Source organism: Phoca vitulina, unplaced genomic scaffold (genome assembly GCF_004348235.1).
Source record: "Phoca vitulina isolate PV1807 unplaced genomic scaffold, GSC_HSeal_1.0 scaffold65, whole genome shotgun sequence".
NCBI classification, from domain to species: Eukaryota; Metazoa; Chordata; class Mammalia; order Carnivora; family Phocidae; genus Phoca; species Phoca vitulina.
In genome coordinates this window covers 4,753,126-4,780,987 of record NW_022589768.1, presented here as the reverse complement: position 1 = coordinate 4,780,987, position 27,862 = coordinate 4,753,126, and the positions used below count along the sequence as shown (strand labels likewise).

The 27,862-nt window shown below is 41.0% G+C and overlaps 1 protein-coding gene and 1 long non-coding RNA gene across 3 annotated transcripts in view; both read right to left on the bottom strand.

The window, feature by feature from the left end:
* Positions 1–21,767, bottom strand: part of SEC11A (SEC11 homolog A, signal peptidase complex subunit) — a 39,376-nt gene extending 17,609 nt beyond the window's left edge. The window contains exons 1-2 of one of the 2 annotated variants that reach the window (XM_032391953.1): positions 21,356–21,767; positions 1,532–1,641 (exon numbers count right to left, since the gene is read on the bottom strand). In XM_032391953.1, coding sequence (XP_032247844.1) covers positions 1,532–1,641; positions 21,356–21,406 — 161 coding nt within the window. In that variant the 5' untranslated portion in view covers positions 21,407–21,767. The remainder of the gene's footprint in view (positions 1–1,531; positions 1,642–21,355) is intronic. The other variant, XM_032391952.1, reaches the window with a different exon arrangement.
* A 3,265-nt stretch (positions 21,768–25,032) lies between these two features.
* The window catches only part of LOC116624198, a 23,765-nt gene continuing 20,935 nt past the window's right edge, over positions 25,033–27,862 (bottom strand). The window contains exon 7 of the long non-coding RNA XR_004297852.1: positions 25,033–25,403. This is a non-coding gene — a long non-coding RNA (uncharacterized LOC116624198). The remainder of the gene's footprint in view (positions 25,404–27,862) is intronic.

The window sequence follows — 27,862 nt, the reverse complement described above, 5'->3', positions numbered from 1 at the left end:
TCTGGTTTTACTTGGCCACCCAATCATGTCCAGTACCTTTGTCTAATGACTGCTCCTTCTAGTCTTGACCAGATTTTCTTCCACTAGGACCTGGTCTCTTTTAATTTCCTTTCTTTATTCCACATCAGTAATCAGAAAAACTTAGTCTATAAATAAACCTACCTGCGAAATAACTTGTCCAAACACCACTTTTAAGCCCCAACTGATATTTTAGATTTTCCAGCCGTAGCAGAAGTGAACTGTTTCCAGGACCACAGTGTTGAACAGGTCCTCAGTCGAATCCCCTGTTCACTCCAACATCCCCAGTTTACAGGTCATTAGATTGTCCTTAAGCATCTCCAGTGAAGGGAACTCAATCTGAAATAATCCCAGAAGAATCTCTAAAAGAAGCCTCCCTGGGCTCTCTACACCTTTTCCCCACGGTGCCAATTAGTGTGACTTCTCTTTCTGTTAGTGTTTGAAACTGAAGCTCTCCACTGAATTTAAAACTGTCTGGGAACTTGGGGCCACATCTCTGTACTCCCAGAGTAGTACATTAAATGCTTTCCCAGCTAATAAAATACATACATGCCTTTGGATCTCTAAAATTACAGTTGGATGTGTTCATTAATAAACACAGAACAAAGGTATGAGTAAGAGTAGGAGTAAGGTAAGAGTAGGACACTGGAGACCCAGTGCCTTGCTGCTGGAACCACTTGTTGCTGAAGTACTTATATCCCAAGATGACAGTGAAGGAATCAAACTGATCTTGTTAAGAGTAATGTACTATTATCTACACTCTAGATGATGATTTATTTTATATTTATACACTGTTATCTCCAGAAAAGATTTGAAATAGCTTATATAATTAAGCCCCAAATTAGACAGAACTATAATGATTCAATTAAACCAAGTGGTAATTCTCCAAAAAGGAGTTAGTTACTAAATTTGGTTTTTAAATCACTAGAGTATGAGTTCAAGGGTAGAGAAGGAAGTATGGGGGGGCAAAGATTCAGTACTGTCACTTTAAGAGGCAGCATTAATATCTTCAAAATTTCTGAAGTCTGTTTAGAAGTGATATTTAAAGGTCAGCAGGAAACATGGAAATAATTAGTGATGCTTCTGTACTGACACTGAGAACATGCTGCAGAAAAACTCTTAATTCATGGAGATGATACCTAATCTAGCAAACTAACAACTAAATAGCAGCCCTGATGAATCAAAATGAAGAATGTAAGAAGACAGAATTATTTCAGGAAAATACAGTACATTGAAACACTTTCTTACAAGATGTGCCAAAAATAAAACTCACATAGTAAACGTTTTGTAGAAACGTTTTGTAGAAAAGTCATGAGCCCTTTGGGGTCTGAATTCTAAGTGCCTAACAAGGCTGCGCATTTCTCACAGTTGAAAAATAGTAACCGATTTTCTTTCAGGCCCTCTTCTGGGAAAGCATAGTTTCTAGAGGAATAATACAATAGTTACTTAATTTCTCAATTTATCTCTCAAGTAATGCCATGTAATTCTATGCCTGGAAAAGAAAAATTGTTACCTGAGCACCACTACAATTGGACTTTCACTTCCAGTTATGACCATTAGCCCCTTCCAGATCATTAGTGCCGAGGAGACAATCATTCCAAAATTTAGGACTTGGTAATACAGCTGTAAGAACAAAAGAGAAGAAATGAGATCCATAATTATCCCCACTCAAGAAAGCAACGGAGAGTAGTATCAATTTAAAAGTTTCAAAAAAAAAAAACAAAACAAAACACCAAACAACAAAACCGTTTCAGGTAGTACTATTAGGACAGCTGAAGTTCTGAGACATTCTTTAAAGTACTGTAATAATTATGCCATCAGCATCCCAGCACAGCCTCCTAGCCCCCAATGACCCTTCTCCTGTTTGGTCACTCAGCGCGCTACCCTTACATAATAACTTATGTTCAAAACTTTTCACAGACGTTATTTCATTTAGGCTTCACCACAATTCACCTTAAGTTCAATCACATCCGTGATACACACCACTGCTTCTCAATTCCTCTAGGACTAACTGTTCTACAACGTTTATCCCTTGAGAACAATGGGCTATTCGCGGCATTTAACCCCCTCCCTCATCTTACAGTTGAGGAAACTTAGTCTCAGAGGAAATGACTGTGCGAAAGTCATACAGCTTGTTAGTCACATCATTAGGACTTGAAAGCCAGCCTTTTCTGTCTTACTACTCGACAAATTGTAAGATTCTACTGCAATAAGCAGATATGATACCAGAAAGGCATTTCAAGTGAGAGAAATAATGTGAGCTAATTGTGTTGAACTAAGGCGGATAAGAGGATGATTGACTGGGACGCCTGGGTGGCTCAGTCGTTGAGCGTCTGCCTTCAGCTCAGGTCATGATCCCAGGGTCCTGGGATCAAGCCCCGCATCAGGCTCCTTGCTCTGCAGGAAGCCTGCTTCTCCCTCTCCCGCTCCCCCTGCTTGTGTTCCCTCTCTCGCTGTGTCTCTGCCAAATAAATAAATAAAATCTTGGAAAGAAAAAAAAAAAAAGAGGATGATTGACTCATTTTTGTTATTTTAAAAAATAAATGTGCATGTGGACATTCTGCAAGACAACTGTTCTAGTCTTCAAAAATTCAATGTCATGAAAATAAAGGTGGGAGACTGTTCTAGATCCAAAAGGACTACAGAGACATAACCAAATGTAATGTATAAACTTTGATTGGATCTTGGTTCAAAAGAACAAAATATATATAAGAAAAAAATCCCAACTATAAAAGACATTTTGGGGGGTGCCAGGCTGGCTTAGTTAGTAGAGCAGCTTGCAACTGTTGATCTCGGGGTCACGAGTTCGAGCCCCACACTGGGCATAGAAATTACTTAAAAAAAAAAAAAAGAAGATGTTTTGGGGTCAATTGGGGAAACTCAAATATGAAATGATAGTAGGAAATTAGTGTTAATTTTCTTAGGTGTGATAACAGTACTATGGTTATGTTAGATACTGCATGCTAGTAGTAGTTAGCCAATTGTAGTCGTTAGGGGTGAACTGTCGTATCTGCAACCCGTATCAAATGATTCAGAAAAAAAAATTATATGCACACATAAGTACACAGAGAGCAAATATGGCAAAATGTTAACAACTGTTGAATCTATGTGGTAGCTTACAGGTGTTTGTACACTATTCTTTCAATTTTTTTCAGCTTTACTGATATATAATTGACAAATAAAAATGTAAGATTGAACTCAAAACCCTGAGATCAAGAGTTGCATGTTCTACCAACTAAGCTAGTCAGGTGCCCCCAAAGTGTAAGATATTTAAAGTGTATAACATGAGGGGGTGCCTGGGTGGCTCAGTTGGTTAACTGTCTTAACTCTTGATTTCGGCTCAGATCACGATCTCAGGGTCCTGGGATTGAGCCCCACGCCAGGCTCTGTGCTGGGAGTGGAGCCTGCTTGGGATTCTCTCTCTTCCTCTCCCTTTGCCCCTCCCCACCCCTCTCCTCTCTCAAATAAATAAGTGGATCTTTAAAGAAAAAAAAAGTATATGACATGAGGATCTGATATATGTATACCCTGTGAAAGGGTTCCCCCATGGAGTTCATTAACATATCCACCACCTCGCATAACTGCCCCTTCTGGCGGGGGGCGGGGTGGGGGGGGAGGTTGGGTCTTTTAATTTTTCTTGAAACAAAGGTATAGAAAAAACTGGAAGAACATAAATATGTGAGTGGTTACATCTGGGGCTACAATACTAGCCAATTTTGTGTCATTTTGTTTATCTGTATTTTCTACTTTTACAAATCATTTTTATTTCTATCGAAATATAATTCAAAAACCAGCAATTATCCTGGTCATGGGAGGCCGCCCAGCAATCATTTTTGTCTCTTTTAGCTATTTCTTGTGCTTTTTACCCTCATCCTTCTAAAAACTAATTGTCACTCCTATTTTTATAAATTTGGAACATCATCCATTAACTACCTATTATGGTAAGAATTTTAGCTCTGGAAGGATACACAAGAAACTGGGGACAGTGGCTGTCTCTGAAAGAGGAATCAGCAGTTGAGGTGAAACCAAAATACTTTCCGGTACACACGCTTCACGTTTTTTTAAGTTTATTTTCTTAAGTCCATGTTAATGGCCAGAATATTATTTTTCTGGCACTCCAATGAAGTATGACACACTCTATTCGATATAATCAATGTCGCCCTCAAAGGACGAAAATAATGAACATTTTCTAACAGACACAAATATTTCCTATTCTTTGAGTAATGGAGTAGTATGAGCATACGGGTATAATCTGATACCTAGTTTGACATTCATCTGGGGACATTTCCTTCCATTTACAGGTGAGGAAACTGAGGCACAGAAAGGCTAAGTGATATGCTCATAGCTGCACAGCTATTGGCAGGCAGAGCAGTAACTATTAGAACTCACGTCTCCTAAATTCTACCTCTTCAAGATGGTAGTTTTTTTTTTTTAAGATTTTATTTATTTATTTGAGAGAGACTGAGAGACAGAGAGCATGAAAGGGCAGAGGGTCAGAGGGAGAAGCAGACTCCCTGCTGAGCAGGGAGCCTGATGTGGGACTCGATCCCGGGACTCCAGGATCATGACCTGAGCCTAAGGCAGTCACTTAACCAACTGAGCCACCCAGGCACCCCAAGATGGTAGCTTTTTAAAAGATAAAAAAAATGGTCCTGTTACTCAGAAAACAGAATTGAGGAAGTGGAGTGGGAGAGGTCAAAAGTAGGAAAACTAATTTCTAAGAAGTAATTCTGGTCAACCAGTGGATAAGCAGACAGGAATTCAGCTGAAGGCGCTACTTTCCAAGCTTTCAATCCTGAAAAGTTACCTACAGTACTGCACCCCAATCCTGAACCTCTGAGGGAAGGGCTGTGAGATTCCACATAAGCTACCAAATATAAAATATAGCTCCATGATTCCTTACCTGGGGGTCAGATAGGTTTCATATTTAAAAATTGGCCAGATTTTGAAAAGGTAACCCTTGCAAGTACACATATTTACATAACACCCCTAGCACAGTCTATGGCAATATCCCATAATCAAGCATGTTCATATTTCTGCAGCAAAACTTTAAAAATTCACACTGAAATAATTAAATCTAAAAACAGCTACATGTCAATCAGTTCAGGTCTGTTTCGTTGATGAAAATCTTTCCATTTTCAGAAAGGTACTGACGTAGCATTGTCAGAACAGGTGTGGGATATCTAATAACTATTCTTTAAAAGAAAAGCGAAAGACAAAAATTACAACTTTCTAGGTCCCTGCAAGGAGGCCACTATTCTACCCATAATTAGCCTTCTCTTTTCCCTCAGACTTATAATACTACCTTTCACTACAGAGTCATTGTTGTGAAATTTATCTAATCACTAAAATCACCCCCATCATTCTTATTAGTGAGAAAGAGGTTAAAAGTCCCTCACTATGTACAACCGGTATGTTCCTTAAAATGTGCCTACTTGCATACTGCGAAGTCAGTCTGTGAGCCCAAACCTACACAGAAGCACGCTATTTGCTGAAACAAATACTCTATCTGAGCAAAAGTCTGAAAAATGTCATATTCTTCTCCCTTTCTTTTCTCCCCTTTTTCCTACCAACAGTCTTTATTCAAAAGACAAACACATTGCCTCCCTAGCTCCTCCTTTCTTTACCACTACATCTGAATACTTATGAATATACATGATACAAAAAGGGCTGTCTCCTTCTGGTATTAGCAGAAATAAGGTGGCAGCTACCTAACCTCATACCATTTGGCAACATCATGCTAACTATTAATAAGACATTGTGACATATGTAGAAGAACAACCACAGAAGTGAATAGCTCTCTTATTGTTTCTAAGAAGTGACTGGAACAATACGCTCTTCAATGCTCAAGGTGAAACTAGAAAAGAATGTTATTAAAACCAATCAAAGCAGTGCCTTGGGTGGCTCAGTTGGTTAATCGTCTGCCTTCAGCTCAGGTCAGGATCTTGGGGTCCTGGGATCGAGCCCCACGTCAGGCTCCCTGCTCAGGGGGGAGCCTGCTTCTCCCTCCGCCTCTGCTCCTCCCCCTGCTCATGCTCTCTCTCTCTCTCAATTAAATAAAATCTTAAAAAAAAAAAAAAGCAGAGCTCTTGGTAAGTATGGTACAGGGATTTGTGTGTGCTATTTTATTTTTGCAGTTTTAGGAAGCAGAACCCTCCCCTACAAGTTTTGTGACAATTTAAAATACACTGTAGGGGCACCTGGGTGGCTCAGCTGGTGAAGCGTCTGCCTTCAGCTCAGGTCATGATTCCAGGGTCCTGGGATCGAGCCCCACATTGGGCTCCTGGCTCAGCGAGGAGCCTGCTTCTCCCTCTCCCTCTGCCTCTCTCCCTGCTCATGGTTTCTCTCTCTCTATCTCTGTGTCTCAAATGAATAAATAAAATCTAAAAAAAAAAATAAAAAAAGTAAAAATAAAAATAAAATACACTGTAAGTAATAAGTAACAAGAGAAAATTCAGCAAAATAAAAGCTGACAAATTTAACAGCCATAATTTGGAAGTTATGCACTGATAACTATATAGTTATCAAATACACCATTATATTTCCTATTCTTGCAAGAGATATTTGAAGTTCAACACATAGGTTATTTTCATAGAAGTCACACTTCCAGCAATCAAGCAAAGACAGAAGTGACCATGGAAGCAAAAATGTGTCTCAGAGCTACAAAATTGCAGTTGGCCTAAGTTTTCAACTCTTATCTTAAGACCTCAGACTAAGAGATTCATCAATCCATAACCACAATTCTCCTGCTTCTTAACTCACAAAAGAGGAAGCGATTAGAAGCTGGGGTATTAGAGGCAGATACCTTGACAGCAGCTAGAAGTAAAACTGATGGTGTTGGAAAAACTGAAGCATGTTCAGAATATCTGCCGTTATTATGGCCCAATAAAGTCACTGATAGTCCCAGGGATGATCTTAAATGATAATAACAAAACAAAAAATCCTGAATAGTCTAAACAATAATATCAATAACAGTAAGACAAGTTTCATTTAAAAAAATCTGTTAAATCTTTTGGGATGCCTGGGTGGCTCAGTCGTTAAGCGTCTGCCTTTGGCTCAGGTCACGCTCTCAGGGTCCTAGGATCAAGCCCCGCATTGGGCTCCCTGCTCAGCAGGGAACCTGCTTCTCCCTCTCCCTCTGCCCCTCTCCCCTGCTTGTGCTCTCTTGCTCACTCTCTCTCAAATAAATAAAATCTTTAAAAAAAAATTGGGGGGGCACATGGGTGGCTCAGTTGGTTAAAGCGGCTGCCTTCAGCTCAGTCATGACCTCAGGGTTCTGGGATCAAGCCCTGCATCAGGCTCTCTGCTCAGCGGGGAGTCTGCTTCTCCCTCTCCCTCTGCCTGCGGCTCCCCCCTGCTTGTGCTCTCTCTCTCTCTCTGTGTCAAATAAATAAAATCTTAAAAAAAAATTTTTTTTTTAAAAGATAATTGACTAAAGCAAAAATAGGGGCACCTGGGTGGAGCAGTCGGTTGGACATCCAACTCTTGGTTTTGGCTCAGGTCGTGGTCTCAGGGTCGTGGATCCAGCCCTGCTTGGGCTCTGCACTCAGCACAGAGTCTGTTTGGGATTCTCTTTCCCTCTCTTTCTGCCCCTCCCCAGCTTGTGTGTGCTTTCTCTCTCAAATAAATAAATAAATCTTAAAAAAAATAAAGCAAAATAACAATCAGGTATTGTGGCAACATGTACAGAAGTAAAATATACAATAGCACAAAGGCTAGAAGAGGGGAAATAGAAATATATGACTGTAATGCTCTCATGGTATTCATGAAGTCATTCAACATAAGTTGAAGATAGACTAAGATAAGTTAAAAAAAAAAATACATGATGGGGCACCTGGATGGCACACTCGGTTAACCATCCGACTCTTGGTTTTGGCGTGGGTCATGATCTCGGGGTCATGAGATGGAGCCCTGCATGGGGCTCTGCTTGGGACTCTCTCTGCCCAACCCCCTCGTGCTCTCTCTCTCTCTCTAGAATAAATAAATCTTAAAATAAAAACCACATGATAAACCTTAAAGCAAACAAATAAGGTATACCTAACAATATAACAAAAGAAATAAAATGGAAACATTAAAAAAAAACAACTCAACTAATCCAAAATAGGTAAAAAAAGAGGAATGGGGAACAATAAACAAAAGGGAGAAATAAAAAAATTAAGATGGGAGATTCTTAAACACATTAATAATCACATAAAATATAAATGACCTAGGGGCGCCTGGGTGGCTCAGTCGTTGAGCGTCCGCCTTCAGCTCAGGTAGTGATCCCCGGGTCCAGAGATCAAGCCCTGCATCGGGCTGCCTACTCGGAGGGAAGCCTGCTTCTCCCTCCCCCACTCCCCCTGCTTGTGTTCCCTCTCTCGCTGTGTCTCTGTCAAATAAAAAAATAAAATCTTTAATAAATAAATAAATAAATGACCTAAATATTATACTTAAAAGGTAAGTATTGTCCAATTAGATTAGAAAAAAAAAAGCTCAATTATACATTGCCTACAAGAAATGCACTCTAGGGGCGCCCGGGAGGCTCAGTTGTTAAGCGTCTGCCTTTGGCTCAGGTCATGATCCCAGAGTCCTGGGATCGAGCCCCGCATCAGGCTCCCTGCTCCATGGGAAGCCTGCTTCTCCTTCTCCCACTTCTCCTGCTTCTGTTCCCTCTCTTGCTGTGTCTCTCTCTGTCAAATAAATAAAATCTTTAAAAAATAAAAAAAAGAAATGCACTCTAAATATAGATACAAATATTGTAAAAGTAAAAAGACAGGAAAACACATTATGCTAATATTAATCAAAAGAAAACTAAAGATAAGACAGACGGATGGAGTGGTTATGTTAATAAATACCACACAAAGCAGATTTTATAGTAAATAATATTACAAGAATCTGAGGGTCATTTCATAAAGAGGTGAGTTCACCATTAAGACATAATCCTAAATATTTATGCAACTAATAACTTCAAAACACAGGAAGCAAATACTGACAGAACTGCAAGTAGAAACATACAAGTCCACAGTTATGGTTAGAAATTTCCAAACCCCGGGACACCTGAGTGGCTGTCAGTTAAGCATCTGCCTTCGGCTCAGGTCATGATCCCAGGGTCCTGGCATTGAGCCCCACATCAGGCTCCTTGCTCAACAGGGAGCCTGTTTTTCCCTCCCTGTCTCCCTCTGCCTGCTGCTCCCCCTCCTTGTGTGCGCGTGCACTCTCTCTCTCTGACAAATAAATAAATAAAATCTTTTAAAAAAAAGAAATTTCCAAACCTCTCTATCAATAATTGATACAGCAAGACAGAAAATCATTAAAGATAGAGAAAATTTGAACACTTCTAAACAATTTCACCTAATTGGTATTTACAGAACATTTCGCCTAACAGTAGATACACATTCCTTTTAAGTATACATAGAACGTTTACCAAGATAGACCATATTCAGGACCACAAAATAAGTCTTAATAAATAGAAAAGGATTTGAATTATGCCAAGTAATAGTATTCTCCAATCACGATGGAATGAAAACAGAAATCAGTAACAGAAAGATATCTGAAACACCCCCCCCCAATATTTAAAAATCAAATAACAGGCTTCTAAATAACCCATGGTAAAAGAAGAACTCAAAAAAGAAAGTATTTTGACCTGAATAAAAATGAAAAGACATTAAAATCTGTGGGATGCACCTAAAATGCTACACAGAAGGAATTTTATAGCAGTAAGGCCTATATTAAGAAAAAAAGAAAAGTCTCAAATTACATGTTGTATTTTTGTTTACACTCAGTTCAAATTATTTTGTAACTTCTCTTGTGATTCTCCTTTGACCCATGGGTTATTTAGAAATTGTTTAATTTCCAAATATTTGTAAACTTCCTAATTTAAGCTTCTTCCTTAAAACACTAGAAAAAGCAAATGAAACCCAACATAACTCACTCAAAATGAACACTGAAAACAAGAGGAGGGGCGTCTGGGTGGCTCAGTCAGTTAAGCACCTGCCTTTGGCTCAGGTCATGATCCTCGAGTCCCAGAATCGAGCCCAGGGATAGAACCCCACGTCAGGCTCTCTGCTCAGGGATAGCCTGCTTCTCCCTCTCCCTCTGCCCCAGCCCCCTTGCTTGTGTGCTTGCACTCTCTCGCTCATGCTCTCTCAAATAAATAAAATCTTAAAAAACAAAAATAGAAAAATCAGCAAGGATATAGAAAACCTGAATACCACCAACAAACTAAACATCTAGAAAACACTCCACTCAACACAGCAGAATACACATTCTTTTCAAACACATGAAGCATTCTCCAGAGACCAGGCCGTTGTCATATAAAAAAGAGCCTCAAGTTTTAAAAGATTGTAATCATACAAACTATGGTCTCCAACCACAATGGAATCAAATTAGAAATCAGCACTGGAAAGAAATGTGGAAAATCCACAGATATTCAGAAATTAAACAACATTTTTCTAGATAATCCATGGGTCAAAAAAGAGATCACAAGGGAAATCAAAATATTTTGAGAACTGAGTGTAAACAAAAACAACATATCAAAATTTATGAAATGTAGCTAAAGCACTGCTTGGAGGGAAATTTATAGCTTTAAATACATATATTAGAAAAGATCTTAAATCAATAACCCACGATTCCACTTTAAGAAACTAGAAAAAACAGCAAAAGCAACCAGGAAAAGGAAATATAGTTTAGATCATAAATCAATGAAGTAGAAAACATATAAACAATAGAGAAAAAAATCAATAGAAGTCAAATTCGGAGATGGAAAGGAGAAGGGTGGTTGCCAAGGGGCTGGGGTGAAGGGAGAATGGGGAGCTTTTAATGGGTACAGAACTTTAATTCTGCAAGATGAAGAGTCCTGGAGATTGGCTGTACAACGTTAATGTACTTGACACTAATGTACCTGACACTACCGAACTCTACACTTTAAAAAATGGTTGAGACAATACATTTTATGTGTATTTTATCAGAGTTTTTAAAAATTATGCTAAATGAAAGCAGGCTGCTGCAAAAGATTACATTTTGGATGATTCCATTTATACAAACTATCCAGCTAAGGCAAATTCTAAAAGACAGAAAGCAGATTAGCAGATGCCCGGGGCTGGGAACGGGAACAGCCTCAACTGTAAAAGTGCACAAAGGATCTTTCTGGAATGATGGAAATGTCTTAAAACTGGATTGTAGTGATGGTTGCACAACTCTATAAATTTACTGAAAAACATGAACTATTCACTTAAAATGGATGAATTTTATAAGTTATATGTCAATAAAGCTTTTTTTTTTAAAGCACACACACACACACACACACACACACAAAATAGAAGCAAACAGGGTGGGAAAGGCCTCAGAATAAAGGAAGTCTTTTTAATTGACCTGAAGTCCAGAAGCTATGAAGAAAATATAAGTAAATGTGACTACCAAAACAAAATAAAAAAGCAAACAATAACCAAAAAAATCCTACAACTATGCATGGTGAATTACACTATTAGTCAAAACACAGATTACTCTGAGAAAATATTTACCATATATAGAAACAAAAGACTAATTTTCCTATAAACAGCTCTGAGAAATCAATAAGAAAATAACCACCCCAAAAGGAAAATAGGCAAAGGATTACGAACTGCTAGTTCATGGAAAATGAAGTAAAAATGACTCCAAAATCATATGAAAATACTCTCAACCAAACTCAGAATAAGGGAAATACAAAGTAAAACTATCCTGAGGTACCACTCTTCACTTACTAGAACAGCAGAAACCTAAAAGTCTGAAAGCACACAATGCTGGCAAGGCTATAGGAAAAAGTCACTTTCACTTTTTAAATTTTTGAACAATGTAAACATAATATCTATTTAAACTATTCATTACAAGGGGGGAAGGGTGAGCCCACAAACTTATTTCAACTACCTTACTTGTCTTTCTGAGGCATTTGGCACTTGATTAACTTTCTTATAACTCACTCATCCCCTGGTTTGTTATGTTGGACCCTCAATACAGGTGTTCTAAGATCCAATCTTTGTCCTTTTCTCTTCCCATCCTGCATGAAATCTTGTCTCTTCATGGCTTCAATTACAACATATATGCTGATGACACCCAAGTCTCTATCTTCATATCACACCATGTATATCCCCTAGGTAAGTATCTTCAGTTACTTACTGAAAATCACCCCAGTGTTACAGACACTTGTATTCAGCAGGTCCAAAGCTAAACTCAACCCTTTTCTTCAAATCTCTTCCTCCTTCCACACTCTCCAGCATAGTGACTGGTACCATCATCTGCCCAAGGCCTCTGGATTTCACCTCCCCAACATCTTTCACATCCAGTCCGTCGGCTTTACTCCTGTGGCTACTGCTTTATCAGGTCTTGTTTCCTCTCATCAAGACCATTAAAATAATCTGACAGTTCTACCTCTAGACTTGCATCCATGTAACTCATCTGCCTATGTATTATTTTTATAAGGTGAGAATGAAATTACTGTACTGTCTGCTCCAATTTTTTTTTCACTACTTATAAAGTCTCAACTCCTCAGTGTACAGGCCTTCCATGATTTGGCCCCTGCTGCCCTCTCCAACCTTACTGCTTGCTACAAGTGATATTCCAGGCTCATAACCAAAACTAGCTTATAATGCAGTATATCACAGTCCCTTAACAATGCTACTACATGTAGCAATAATCAGAACTACAAGGTATAATTTTTTTTTTTTTAAAGTAGGCTCCATGCCCAGCATGGAGCCCAACATGGGGCCCAAATTCACAACCCTGAGATCAAGACCTGAGCTGAGATCAAGAGTTGGGGCACTTAGCTTACTGAGCCACCTGGCCCTCAGGACATATTCTTAATAAGTCTGAATGATGAGAATCAGGGGTTAGGTACCCTGTCTTAGTAAGACAATCATCAGCTTCTAGCAATGCCAACTTAAAAGAGGCTCATTCCATGTTTTTGTGACAATTTCCTATCTCTGAGAACCCCTGCAGCAAGATGAATAAGACCATGAGGTATGCTTTTGGTAACAGGGCCTACTTGAGGGCTACACCAACTCTAGAGCTTTCTATCATAATCTGGTCAAGGGGACCCTAGATTGGCCCTCCATTCCAGAGTAAGCTTGTTTACTATATTAAGGACATTGTGCTGACTGGACTTGGCAGTTGAACCTCGTGACCTAGACTCCTTGGTAAAATATGTATATGGTCAGAGTGCGGGAAATAAATCCCACAGAAACTCTCCTCCCAATGAAAACTCTTGGGGTCCACTGGTCCCTGCTATGATATCTCTTCTAAGACAAAGAATAAATCACTGCATCTGGTTCCTGCTACCACTAAGAACTTAAAGCCTAGTGGGCCTCCTTGGATTTGGGAGGCAACATATACCTTATTTGGGTGAACTACTCCAATCTCTTATCTAGTAAACCCACTTTGAGCCAGTTTTGAGTAGGGCTCCCCAACAGGTCCAAGCTGCCATGAAAGCCGTTCTAGCACTTGGGCCATATGACCCAGATGTCATGGTGACTGAAGTATTTGTGACAGATAAGGAGCCTCTGGCCATTCTCTATAGGTTAAATGACAGCACAGACCTTTGGATCGGGGGCAAAGCTATGCTATGCTCTGAACTATTCTCTTGAGTCATAGCCTCTACCTTGTTACTGAGTTCTAGTAGAGACCGAACACTTGACCGTGGGTCACCAAGTTACCATGCGACCTGAACCTCACGGCTTGAACTGGATGCTGCCAGACACCAAGCCATAAAGTTGGGCATTCACACAGTACTCCACCATCAGGTGGGAGTGGTCTATACAAGTCTGGGCTTGAGCAGGTCCTAGAGACATAAGTAAACTGTATGAGCAAGAGACTCAGACACTCATGGCTCCTGCTCATGTTATACTGCTTCATCTCTCTCATCTTATACCTTTTGCCTCATGGGGAGTTCCCTACGACCAGCTGACTAAAGAAGACTTTGGGCCTGGTTTTTAGATGGTTCTACATGAACCATCTAGCACCAACTGAAAACAGCTGTGGCATTACATGCCCATTCAGGGTTGTCCACAAGGGACTGTAATTAAGGGAAAACCCTCCAAAGCACAGAACTTTGAGTGCTATTAACAGTTGTTCATTTTACCTGGAATGAGAGATGGCCACAGGTGTGGATTTACACTGATTCAAGAGTGACTAGCAGTTTGGCTGGACGGCCAGGGACTTGGAAGGGAGATAACTGAACAGCCGGAGACAAGAAGTTTGGGGAAGAGATATGTTGAATGAGCTCTCCAAGTAGGTATTTAGAATGTGGAGATACCCGGGTCCCATATAAATGTTCACCAAAGAATGACCTCCACAGAGGAGTATCTTAATACTTGGGCAGATAAAATTCCCTATTCTCTGGATATCAGTCTCCACTCTGCCCAGCTACTCCTGTCTTGCCCGATGATCAAAGCGGCTGTCTCCAGCAGCCAAGCTGAAGGTTAGCAACATGGATTTTCACTCACCAAAACCAATGTGCTTCTAGCCAATGATGAGTGCCTAGTCTGCCAACTACAAAAAATCAACAATGACACCATTCCTGATACTGGTTCACTTCTGTCATGGGAGGGGCAGCAATTTCTCCTTACTAGAATATATTCTGGGTATGGATCTGTCTTCTTTGTCCTTGGTATTTGTCAAAACCACCATCCGTGAACTTATGGAATGCCTTATTTCCTCATTGTGGTATTCCATACAACACTGCCTGTAACCAGGAAACTTATTTTATGGAAAATAGAGCACAGCAGTGGGCATATGGGTCATGGAACTCACTGGTCTTACTATGTCTCCCATCACCTTTAAGTGGCAGGCCTGAAAGAACAGTGGAACAGAAGGCTAGTTATCAATTTATTGTCTCTGAGCTCCAAATCTATCCTTGTTATCTCAACAAATTCTTTTCCAACTGGCTCAATGATGTGAAGTTTTATTAATAAAAGGCATGGGAGGACCACAGCGAGGTGATCAAAAGGCTTCTCCTGTCAGTTCCATGTTTTTATTTCACACAGTAGCGAGTGATCTGTGTGCAGGTCTGATAGTGCTCACTTCAGTGACCATCACAGCCTGGCTCCTGCCCACACGATCTCTGGCAAGTTTCTCAGCCTCCCAGCAGGCCACTGCTATGGACCAGCTCCAGCTCACTGCCATGCAAATGTCATTGCCATGGCAGATAGCATGTTCCTGTGGAGCCACACCCTCTCCAAAGAGGTCTGAATCTCAGGCTTGGGAGAGGGTTTGGAGAAAGGTATTTTCTTATTTCTTTCCTTGTCCACTCCCTCATCCTAGAGGGTAGCAGCTGTTTTCTGTATATGCTATTTCTGAACCTCTTATGAGTGCTCTTTTACCCGTTTTTAGTAGTTAAGCATCTTTTACTAGTTAACAGTTTTTTATATCAAACTTTTCCCTGTTCAATTACTGGTAAGGTTTCTATCTTCTGAGTGATACAGATGGCCTTTGAGAATAGTTATAGCACCAGCGAGGCACCAGCAACACTTCGTGGGGCTGGGATGTCTAAGATCTTCCAGTATATGGTATATGCTCTGAATCAGCAACGAACCTATGGGATTATTTCTTCTATAGGTACAATTCACTAGTCTGGAATTAAAGGGTGATTGGGATGCCTGGGTGGCTCAGTTAGTTAGGTGTCTGCCTTCAGCTCAGGTCATGATCTTGGAGTCCTGGGATTGAGTCCCACATTGGGCTCCTTGTTCAGTGGGGAGCCTGCTTCTCCCTCTGCCTGCCACTCCCCCTGCTTGTGTTCTCTCTCTCTCTCTGACAAATAAAATCTTTTAAAAGAAAATGGAATTAGGGGCGCCTGGGTGGCTCAGTCGTTAAGCGTCTGCCTTCGGCTCAGGTCCTGATCCCAGGGTCCTGGGATCAAGCCCCGCATTGGGCTCCCTGCTCAGCGGGGAGCCTGCTTCTCCCTCTCCCACTGCTTGTGTTCCCTCTCTCGCTGTCTCTCTCTCTGTCAAATAAATAAATAAATAAATAAATAAATATCTTTTTAAAAAATAAGTTAAAAAAGAAAATGGAATTAAAGGGTGAAAATGGGAGTGATCCTTCTCACTATTACCCCTAATAATCTGCTAGTGAAAATTCTGCTTTCTATTTTCACAACTTTGGATGATGCTGGCTTAGAAGTTTTCATTCCCGAAGGAAATATCCTTCCGTTAGGGGACACAATGGTTCCATTAAACTGGAAGTTGAGACTACTACCTGGCTCTTCTGGCTGACTAACAGAGCCTCCATACAGAGGCAACAGCCGTCCACAGACTTCATCTACTCTCCTTTGCTGCGGTCCCACTCCATCAACCAGACATGGAATCTAGCCCCAGATGTCCTGGCAAGCTTGGATTTGTCCACTCATAACAGTGCTTCGGAAGAGCTGGTTAATGACATTTCTCTGATTCTCCATCTCTCAGGTTTAGCCTGTTACTTATCCAGCTTCTCCCACAATTCTGTAAGATCTAATTCCTACAATAAATCCTTAATTCCATAATAGTCATAGTGGTTCTGCTTCCCAGACTAAACTCTGACCAATAAACCACGTTTTTCAGACAAAGCTTTCTGTCTCTGTGCACAACTTGTGTTTGGATACCATACCTCACCTCATTCCTTGAAGTCAGGAAAGACAACTCTTTAAAGAGTTATAATCACAATTTCTGCCTAAGTAGAGCTCATCTTTATTGTTCTAGGCTTGTGCCATTTGGCCATGGGAATGAATTATCATGATTGTCTTTGTGTCCTTGGAGAGAATATTATGAAAAAGATCCCCCCCAAAACTAAGAAATATGAAGTATCTAGGAACCATTGCAAATAAACGCCTTAATCCTTACTATGGTGCTATATTCCAGATTTTGCTCAAAGTTACATGGGATAAAAAATTTCTGGATGCTTGAGAATATGCTCATGGATGGTAAGTACAGTTTGTAATTTTACTTGTGATTTCCTTGTTTGTCTATTGAGACTGAAGTTAGTATTTTTACACTGAAACTTGACAATTACTGAATGCAGACACCCTGTCAATAACATTTTCCAGATCTTAAACAAGACTATTAGTTTTCAAAAATCTGGATAGATCTGTCCTCTGTGCTGTATATACCTATTTGCTGCACAATTACTCATATTTGGTTGAAGACTAAGAAAAATCTCCTAGGTTTCTGTCTGCTTTACGAGGGCCAATTTATTAAAAAAAAATTATCAAAGATATCTAGAATTCAATCAGATATCATTACAACAGCCATTAGGAGTTGAGTGATCCTATGGGACAAGAAGATATAAAAAGAAAGAAGGATTCTGCTAAGTTCTAAGGTCTTTAGATTTAGGCAGGAAGACATACAGATAATTAAAATCCAAAGAAATGCAAAATTCAATCAAGTAATATAAGAGGCCTAAGGAGGAGCTAATAAGCAAATTCTGTGAAAGTTGGATTAATCCCATCAGGGCTCAAACATGAATCTAGTCACATTCTGGCCAATATCCTCTGGTTATTAAGAATTCTCAGCAAGCAGAGAAGACAATCCCAAAAATTACATGTGAAAGCAACCTAAAAATTATTTGGCATGACATATTCGTTTTCTTAGCAGGTAAACATCTTTTAACCCAAGGAAAATTTAAAATTAAGTACAGAAATGATTAAAGGAAATTATGTATAGTGTTAATATTTTAATGTTAAAAACTCTGTGCATATTTAGTATTTTAAGTATTTATAAAATTTTAAGAGAATTTGCCCTATTAAAGTAATAGGTTAGGTTTGTAATTCCAATTTGAAATGTATAATCAATTGTTGTAGATTATCTTAATCAGAAAGTTTACTATTTATTTATTTTTATTTTTTAAAGATTTTATCTATTTATTTGATAGAGAGAGACACAGCGAGAGAGGGAACACAAGCAGGGGGAGCAGGAGAGGGAGAAGCAGGCTTCCCGCGGAACAGGGAGCCCGATGCGGGGCTCGATCCCAGGACCCTGGGATCATGACCTGAGCCGAAGGCAGACACTTAACGACTGAACCACCCAGGCGCCCCAGAAAGTTTACTATTTATACAGTGTTGAAACATTTCAGAAAACTTAAGTAGCCCCAGACATATAAAAATTATATAAGCATGCAGTGGTTTGTTGAATAATGGGTGTTCTTAAAAAGGAAAATTTTAAATTTGTAATATTCTTAAGATGTTTGTTTGTAAATTGGCCCAAATATTCAAAGGCCCTTAAAACTGACTGTTAAAATTTCCTATACTTTCTTTTTCTTTCTTTCTTTCTTTTTTTAATTTCCTGGCCTTTAAATAGGATAAGATTTGTAAGCTGATTCTGAAAAGCTTAAGAACTCAGTTTTAAAATTTTAGCTTTTACAAATTGAACATTGTATTTTAAAATGAAAGATAACTCTATAAACAGGCTTTTCTGGACACAAAGGCCACCTCCATGGGCATCAAAGGCCTAACCTATTACCAGGGGTGCCTGGCTGGCTCAGTTGGTAGAGCATGTGACTCTTGATCTTGGAGTTGGAAGTTTGAGCCCCACATTGGCTGTACAGATTACTTAAAAATAAAATCTTAAAAATAAACAAAAAAACAAACAAAAACTAACCTATAACCAGTCAATTTGGTGTCAATTTGCTAAATTTTCAGGAGTTTTACAAGCTGGTTGTTAAACACAGTGTTATTAAAAATTAGTACAATTAAATTACATTAAAAACAAAGTTAATAAATAATCTAAATGTATCAGTTCCTGACTATTTTACTACATTTTCTCATCATCTATATTCTTGAGGTTATTTTTTCTATTTTATCTCTAAGGTGGAAATTATAGTTGTATGCTATCCCATTTCTTCCTAATTCTGCATTCGGTGACGTCATGTTAGTAGTGTGAAATCAGCCATGTTGGGTGTATTTGCACCACGGAAATAGGCAAACTTGATCAATCAGGGCTCCGTGGATTAAGAAAAGCCTCATGAAAACAGTGACCTGATACTCCAGTAAAGGAGCCACACTCCAAAGGGGAGAAGACAAATGAAATAGTATATCAGTGCTAAAGGACCGTAGAGCTCACCTAATATCCTAGGGCAGTCCATAAAGACTCAGAGAAAATACAAGAGGAGTTCTAAAGACAGCTGAGTATGCTTGAATATGTTTGAATAGAACAGTGTTCATCGAGACAGTGACATGAAATAGGTACGAAAAGTAAACTGGGACAAGACTGAAACAGTGAGAAATGGCAGCCTGTAAAATGACTGGGACTTACTGCAAATGTCATTCTAAGGGTTTGGGCCATTACCTACAAGGCAATGAGGAGCTACTGAAGGTTTGAGGGTAGGAGGGGGCTTTAATTTGGCAACAACGTATAGGATTCAGTAAAGGCAGTGAAACACTTTATTTTTGGAAACTGTGAGACCTACCAAAAAAACTGCACCAAAAAAATTGCATTACATATAATAAACAAAAGTCTTCAGTTAGGTGTTAAAGAATCAATTAAAACTCAAAGCTCCAACGAATACAAACTCTGTGATTCTATGTATATAAAATGCAAGGTCATCTACTCTGACAAAAAGCAAATACATGGTTGCCAGGTGCTAGAGGAGAGAGAAACTACAAAGGAGCACAAGGGCTCTTGTGGGTGACAGAAATGTTCCGTTATCTTGATCGAGATGGGTGCACAGAACTGTGGAAACTTATCAAATGGTACACTTTAAATGGATGAAGCTTACTGTACTCAAGTTTTCCCCTTGAACCTGATAAGAAAAAGAATTACAACTCAAACAACTTAATCAGACATTTGATGTTATTTAGGCATAAATGGAAAAGTTATGCAAATGATGGCAGTTTTAGAAGAGTAGAACCAAACTAGTTTCCCTCTTTCCATCTGATTAGCTCTCAATATCTATAGTCACTGCCAAGTCTTTTCCCCAGATATCATGTACAGGTAAAACCTCAGTTCAAGACCTTCCCTCACCCCACGGCCATGCTATCCAATCCCTTCCATCCCCTCCTAACAATCTCCAGGAGTTTGCTCATTTTCTTCATCTGTATTATGGGAGTAATATTACCTACCTCACCAATATACAAAACACTTCACACATAGCAAGAGCTCAAAATAATTATTATTTGCCTTAGTCATTTTCTACACACTTATGCTCCTTGAAGGCAGAGTTTTCTCATTTATCTTTGCATCTCTCCCATTTTACCTAGCATAAGTTACAATGAATAGTAGGCCCAAAGTACGGATTTCTTCAAAGAAATGTCTGTGTCTCCTAGAAATTCAGATATGAAGAGAACACTATACCACAAGTGAGAATCAGAAGTGTTACCATAAAGGCACAAACGTTCCGTGCCATTTGAAAAGAATGATTACTTATAACTGAAGGAATTACGAAACATGTCTAAGAGGTGACACTGAGCTAGGTGAAGTCTGAAGGGGAGTAAGGGAAGGGTGCATATCCACTTCCCTAAACAGTAATTAGCAATAGTGTAAAACACAAGTCCAAGAGAAACATCTTCAACGGTGACATGTTAAATTCTTAACAGTGAAATACTATGAAAAGGTCCAAGGCAAGCCAAAGTAGGCTCTACACACTTCGTGCAGAGGAGCAATCTTTTCTAATGACTATATAATCACAGCAGTGTTCCAGTACCATCTGGCAAATGGTCTAGAAGTTCAAGATGGAGTAAGGAAGGTTTAAGGACAAAATCAGAAGATCTGAATTTCAAGATCCCTGTGCCACTAATACTGGGCAGTAAACCCTAGGATTCTGAGGGCTGCCACCTTCCTGCTAAGCGGACTCAAGGGCAAGTATTACTACCGTTCCAACTCTGAAGTCAGAGGTGGTCCAGGGAAAGGCATGGCAGCCCGCTGGGGCCCAGCTGTGCTAGAAGGGCTGCCACGAGCTGAAAGCAGCACAAGGGCTTTTTTTGTGGGGCCTACACCCGCCTTCCTGAGCATCCCAGAAGCCAGCGTAGCGCTGAACTGCTAAACCTAGTCGCCGGAATTGATCGGGAGTCGCTGCGATTGCCAGGAAACACGAGTTTGCCGCCTTCCCAAGTCTCAAATGCTAAGCAACCCCAACTCCCACTTAGAAAGCGCCCCGAGGTTTCCATTTCCTCTCCTGCCTCGTTAGGAGGAATGGAACGTCAAGAGCCGGCTCCCCGCTCCGCCCCTGGCAGGCCCCGACGCAGCTAGGGGCTCAACACCGGGGGCGGACAAAGCGACCTCTGGCCACTCGCTCCACAAAGACAAGGAATGATCCAGGCGTCAGACCCACTCAGGCCCTCGCACAGGGGGCCAGAGGTCTGCCGGGCTCCGCAGGGGCGGCGTCGAACGGAGACGGGGAGCCCCGGGAGACAGTGGGCGGCCAACCTCACCTGCCGCTTGTTCATTCGCCGCACATCGTCCAAAAAATCTAGAGACAGCATGGCGCGGCCGGCGAGGGGGACACGAGCAGCGGAGAAGGCGCGAAGTGACCAGCGGGCGGAACGGCTGGCGCACCGGCCGGGCTCTCAGTGGACAGGACCCCGCGGCGCCCGCACTTCCGCTTCCGGGGCGGGAACCGGCGCTCCCTGCCCCCTCCCCGCCCAGCGCGTCGCTGCCGAGAGCACACAAAGGGACTCGCGACTCTCCTAATCTGGTCTCCCGGCCTCGTCTCGCTGCAGGAGGGCGCTCCCACGCCGAACCTCGCCTGCCGAGAACCTACGCGAGCCCTGTCCCCTCACCTAGCCCCCGGCCCCTCGCGGAGGCGGCTACTCGGCTTCTCCCGGAGGCCCTCCTGCAACCTCCGGAAGGCGGGCTCTCGCGCACGCCCGGCCAATCGGGAGCCGGTCTCGGGCGTCCCGGGGGCCGCGGCGGCCCCTGAGTGGCCGGCGGCTGCAGTCGGCGGGTCTGGGTGTGGCACTGGACTTGTGGCCGAGCCTTGCCCTTGCCAAGTTGGGGCTGGTGTCCCGCGCTACGGGAAGTGGCGGCTCAGGTGGTTTCGTTAAGTGCTTTATGGGTAAAGGTGGAGGCTAGGAGAGCCTTCGGAGCACTGCCTGAACCTCCCGGGAGTTTAAGAGGCTCTTGGTGGAAGAGAGAACGACCAAAGAATGCTACAGTGTGATGTGACCACCAGGGGTGCGGGGTGTCAGGAAGTCCCTAGCTGCGCCCGAACGTGACCCCGCTAACAGGATCTGCCCTCTCCTTGAACTCTGCCTCCTGCTTTTGTTATCTTGGGCACCTGGATGTGACCCTCTTCTCGCTGCCCCTGACTCTGTACCCCGAACAGCCTTTGCCTTCTTGACTTGCTCAGGCTGCTAATATGCACCTACGACGAGAAGGACCAACGCTGGTCTCTTGCTAGAATTTCTATCTTTTTCAAAATACTAGTTATCTCATATTAGGGTGAAGGATCTACCGGAACTTTTTGCAGTATCTTTGCAATTCTTTTCATCGAAAATTATCCCAAAATAAGAAAAAATATTTTGGAGGATGGCTATAATGAAAAAGATAGATAATAAGTTTCGGGGAAGATGGAAGCTTCATAGGCTGCAGGTGGGAATGTGAGATAGTCTACGGCCATACCACCCTGAACGCGCCGGATCTCGTCTGATCTCAGAAGCTAAGCAGGGTCCGGCCTGGTTAGTACTTGGATGGGACAGCCATTTTGGAAAATGGACTGGTAGTTCCTCAAAAGGTTAAATACAGAGTTATTATATTAACCATATTAACCCGCAATTCCACCGCAGGTATATATCCAAGAGAATTGAAAACATATGTCCACACAAAAACTTGTACAGGAATATTCATGACAGCATTATTTGTAAAAACCAAGATGTACAAATAACCCAGATGTGCATTAACTGATGAATGGATAAACAAAATGTGGTATAGTCATACAATGCAATATTGTCAATAAAGAGAAATACAGCAACACGGATTGGACCTTGATAACATTAGGCTTAGTAAAAAAAAAAAAAAAAAGTCATAAAAGTCATATACTGTATGATTCCATTTATATAAAATGTCCAGGATAGTCAAATTGGTAGAGATAGAATGAAGTGGTTGCCTAGGGCTGGGAGGGTTGAGAGAAATGGAGAGTGACTGCTACTGGTTACAGGTTTTTTTTGTTTTTTTTTTTAAGATTTTATTTATTTGACACAGAGAGAGGGAGAATGCAAATGGAGCCTGAGAGGGAGAAGCAGACTCTCTGCTGAGCAGAGGGCCCAATGTGGGACTCGATCCCAGGACCCTGGGATCATGACCTGAGCCGAAGGCAGATGCTTAACCAACTGAGCCACCCAGGCACCCCTGGTGTATGAATTATATCACAATAAAGCTGTCATGAAAAAGAAAAAGAAAAAAAAAACAAAACATTGCTGTCTTGTTCACTGCTAAATTCCCAGTGGCGAACACACAACCTGGCGCATATTAGGTACCCAATAAATATTTGTTGAATTTGGACTGTGTGTATGTGTATGTATGTGGCCATCTCTGACTGCTGCCCATAGGCACCCATACTTACTGAGTCAAAAAATGAATTCCTGATTTCTCCAAATTAGGAGGGCCTGTGGAGAAAAATACCCATAAACTCCATGAGGGCAGGGACCTTGTCCACCCTTCTACCCCCGGCTCTCATAACAGTGCCAAACTCGTAGCAAATACTTAATAAGTATTTGTTAATAAATGTTGAATATGGAGTCTAACCTAAATTCTGGCTAATAGAGTGCTTGGCCTATGCTTGTTAATGTTGAATTCAAATCTAAAGATGAGGCCCTATAACCATTTAAATGCGTATGAGCCTTGGTCAGTCTTCATATTGTGAAGAAAAGATCCCTAAGAGAGGCACAAAGTCCCGGGGGCTTCAAATGTAGCAGGAGTCAGTGTAGTTAGGGATGTTCAAAGGGGCCTCAGAAGGAAAGAATATTTGATATATGGGTAAAATTGATTTGCTATGTGAGTCAAGTTGGCAGGTGAAAAGGATATACCCAGTGGAATTGTAGGAATAAAGGTATAGGGGCAGGAAACTGGAAAATGTATTTGGAAAATCCAGTTTGATTTTCCAACTTTGCCCATAACTTAAGGAACTGGGCTAGTTGGGTCTGTAGGTGCTCTCTTGTCATTGAGGAAATTTAAGCATGCCTAAGATGTCATTTGTTGGATTTGCACAATTCGTACTTATGGCCACATTGAGCTAGCGCTCTACATCTGAAACCTTGTATGTCCATAACCCACTTTCTGATAGTTACTTTTTTATTTCTCTGTATGTTTTAAATTATACAAATAATACATGAGTACATTCTCATCATAAAAGATTAAAACAAGACAGTCAATCCAGCCATTCCACTTCTGGGTATATACCTAAAAGAATTGAAAGAAGGGATTTAGGGGTACCTGGCTGGCTCAGTTGGAAGAGCATGCAACTCTTGATCTCAGAGTCATGAGTTCGAGCCCCGCGTTGGGTGTAGAGATTACTTAAATAAACACTTAAAAAAAAAAAAGCAGGGTCTTTTTTTTTTTTTTAAGATTTTTTATTTATTTATTTGAGAGAGAGAGAATGAGAGAGAGAGCACATGAGAGGGGGGAGGGTCAGAGGGAGAAGCAGACTCCCTGCCAAGCAGGGAGCCCGATGCGGGACTCGATCCAGGGACTCCAGGATCATGACCTGAGCCGAAGGCAGTCGCTTAACCAGCTGAGCCACCCAGGCACCCACAGCAGCATTAGTTAAATACCCAAAAGGTGGAAGCAACCCAAGTGTCCATGAACGAATGAATGAATGAATGAATGAACAAAATGTGATATAAACACACAAAAGAATATTATTCAGTCTTAAAAAAATGAAGTTCTTTTTTTTTTAAAGATTTTTATTTATTTATTTGAGAGAGAGTGAGAGCGAGCAAGAGAGAGAGCCCAAGTGGGGGGTAGGGGCAGAGGGAGAAGGAGAAGCAGACTTCCCGCTGAGCAGGAAGCCTCACTCGGGGCTTGATCCCAGGACCCCAGGATTGATCCCAGTACCCCAGGATCATGACCCGAGCCGAAGGCAGACGCTTAACCCACTGAGCCACCCAGGTACTCCAGTCATTTTGCTTTTAAGGTTTAGGTTGTGTTGGCTCCATAGTTTGTCTCAGCTAATATTCAAGTATTAGGGTGTAGTTAATCTAAACTAATGGGTTGTTTCACAATATGTGTTATTGTTTATGTGTTCAATGTGAAATTTCATTGGGTTACATTTTATTTTAAATTCACAAAAATAGATCAGTAATTCACCTCAGTAATTCAATTAGTTAGTTGAAAGTTAATTAAATCAGGATGCTGAATACTTTTAAACTCAGGGGAAAAAAAATTGTAACTGAAACATGGACCAGGAATCCAGCACAAATAACAATACAGTGTGACTATGCAGGGGCTGGGCCATCCACAAGCATGATGAATTATGATGAACAGCTGAAAAAGAAAAGGGCTAATAAGAAATACGATGAGCCTCTAGGACATATGTTTTATTAAACTGGTAATCTATTTTCCCCTGTTTCCCAGTACATTAGGTTATGAAACTTGGCCAAATAGTGGCATAAAGCCAATGAAGACTTAGTGGCATTTTTAAGAAAAGCTCAGTGGCCAATCTGATAATCAAAACAAACTTTCTAGAGGAAGAGAAGCCCACAAAATAATGCTTCCTGATAAGAAGCATTATTGATAACATTTACCCCTAAAGATAAGAGAAGTGGTCAAAACTATAAAGGCATCCTTTAAAGTTGCAATTTTCAAAGCCAAAACAGTGACAGGTTATATTCTTGCCAAGAAGCTTTTAAAGTCAGTCGTAACATTGATGATAAATATGCTCAGTAAGAAAGATAAATAAGCTTTTGGTAAAATTCCTTTATCAAAATGTATTGTTGGGGAAAAAAGATACTGTTGGACATTGCATAATATCAATGGCATACAAAGTGGATGAGCACATTGTCTGGGGCTGTTGGAGAAAGTCATCCAATCATGCTAGGCCCTGGAAACCTATCTCACCACTTTCCACTCATTTTCATTGATCTGATGAATTAGTTGCCTATTTCTGTATAACAAATTACTCCGAAACTTAGCAAATTAACACAACAAACATTATCTCACAATGTCTATGGGTCAGAAATTTGGGACCATCATAGCTGGGTGGCTTGAGCTCAAAGTTTTCCATGACATTATAGTTAAGATGTCCAGAGGGGCTGCAGTCTCATCTGAAGGCTTAACTGAAGGATCTGCTTCCAAGCTCCACTCATGTGGCTGTTGGTAGGTCTCAATTATTCTTGGACTACTGGATTGAAGTCTCAGTTCCTAGTTGGCTATTGACTCCAGGTCTCCCTCAATTCCATGCCATGTGGGCCTCTCTTTAGGGCAGTTGCAACATGGCAGCTAGCTTCCATCAAAGTAAATGATCCAAGAGAGAAAGAACCAGCTCAAGAATAAGATTACCAATGCATCCTGTTTTTGCACTGAAATTTCCGCATCTCAGAAAACCCTTCAGTCCCAGGTAAAGCAGGATGGTTGGTGACTCCATCAAGACAAAAGTTGCAGTGTTTTTTTGAGCCTAATCTCTGAAGTGACATATCATCATTTCTTCCACATTCTATTCGTTAGAAATGAGTTCAGTACAGACTCAAAGGGAGGGGAATTAAGTTCTACCTTTTGTTTTTGTATTTGTTTTAAAGATTTATGTATTTGACAGAGAGAGACACAGCGAGAGAGGGAACACAAGCAGTGGGAGTGGGAGAGGGAGAAGCAGGCTTCCTGCTGAGCAGGGAGCCCGATGCGGGGCTCGATCCCAGGACCCTGAGCCGAAGATCATGACCTGAGCCGAAGGCAGACGCTTAACGACTGAGCCACCCAGGCGCCCCAAGTTCTACTTTTTGAAGGAAGTCATTTATCAAAGAATTTGTAGGCATATTTTTAAAACCATCACATATGGAGTCCAGTTTCATGGTGAAAAGAAAATATTACAGAGGAACTCAATTTTTTAACTTACTCCCTACCCAACTTATCTGCTCCCATAAACATCCCTTCCTCCTCTTCTCTCCCTCCATCAGTGAAAGAGGCATCCCTCCTCCTGTCTAAAGCTAACTTCTTCCACCTACTCAAAACCTTTTCTCTCACTCCCTCAGTTTCTTCCCATTAACTTTCTCTTTTCCTAGCATATGATCATGTTCAAATAGATCTTACAAAATTTTTATGCTGAGTGTTTTATGGAGGTATAATTTACATATAGTAAAATCTGTAAATAGTATATATACAGCTCGATGAATTTCAACAGACAGACATATCCATTCATCATCTATATCTTTCTTCAATTCACTGAAAGCTGGTTTCTGCCCTTAACCCATGGCTGAAAGCCATAAAATAGTCTCTTAAAATCCCTTTAGGTCCATTGGGTCCCCTTTTCAGTTTGTCTCCTGCCTCTCTGGCTTGTTGTTCTCAGTCTCCATCATGGACTCTTTAGTTTACTCCTTAAATGGAGGAATCCTGCACCACTTCTCACTCTACAATGCCTCTGGGTGATTTTCTCTGCTCTCATGACTTCAGCTACCTTCCTTATGCATTCACCTCTCCAATATCTATAGCTCTGATCTCTTCCTGGATGTCAACTTTTATATCAACTGCTTCTGAACATCTCCACTTGGATGTCCAACAGACACCTCAAGCTCACTGTGTCCCAGATGTCACATCTCCCATCCTCATTACTCCCCACTAAAGACCTGTGCTTTCTCTTATGTTCCAAATCTCTATAAAAGGCACCATCTCGGGGTGCCTGGGTGGCTCAGTCAGTTAAACATCTGCCTTTAGCTCAGGTCATGATCCCAGGGTCCTGGGATCGAGCCCCACATCTGGCACTCTGCTCAGCAGGAAGTCTGCTTTTTTTTTTT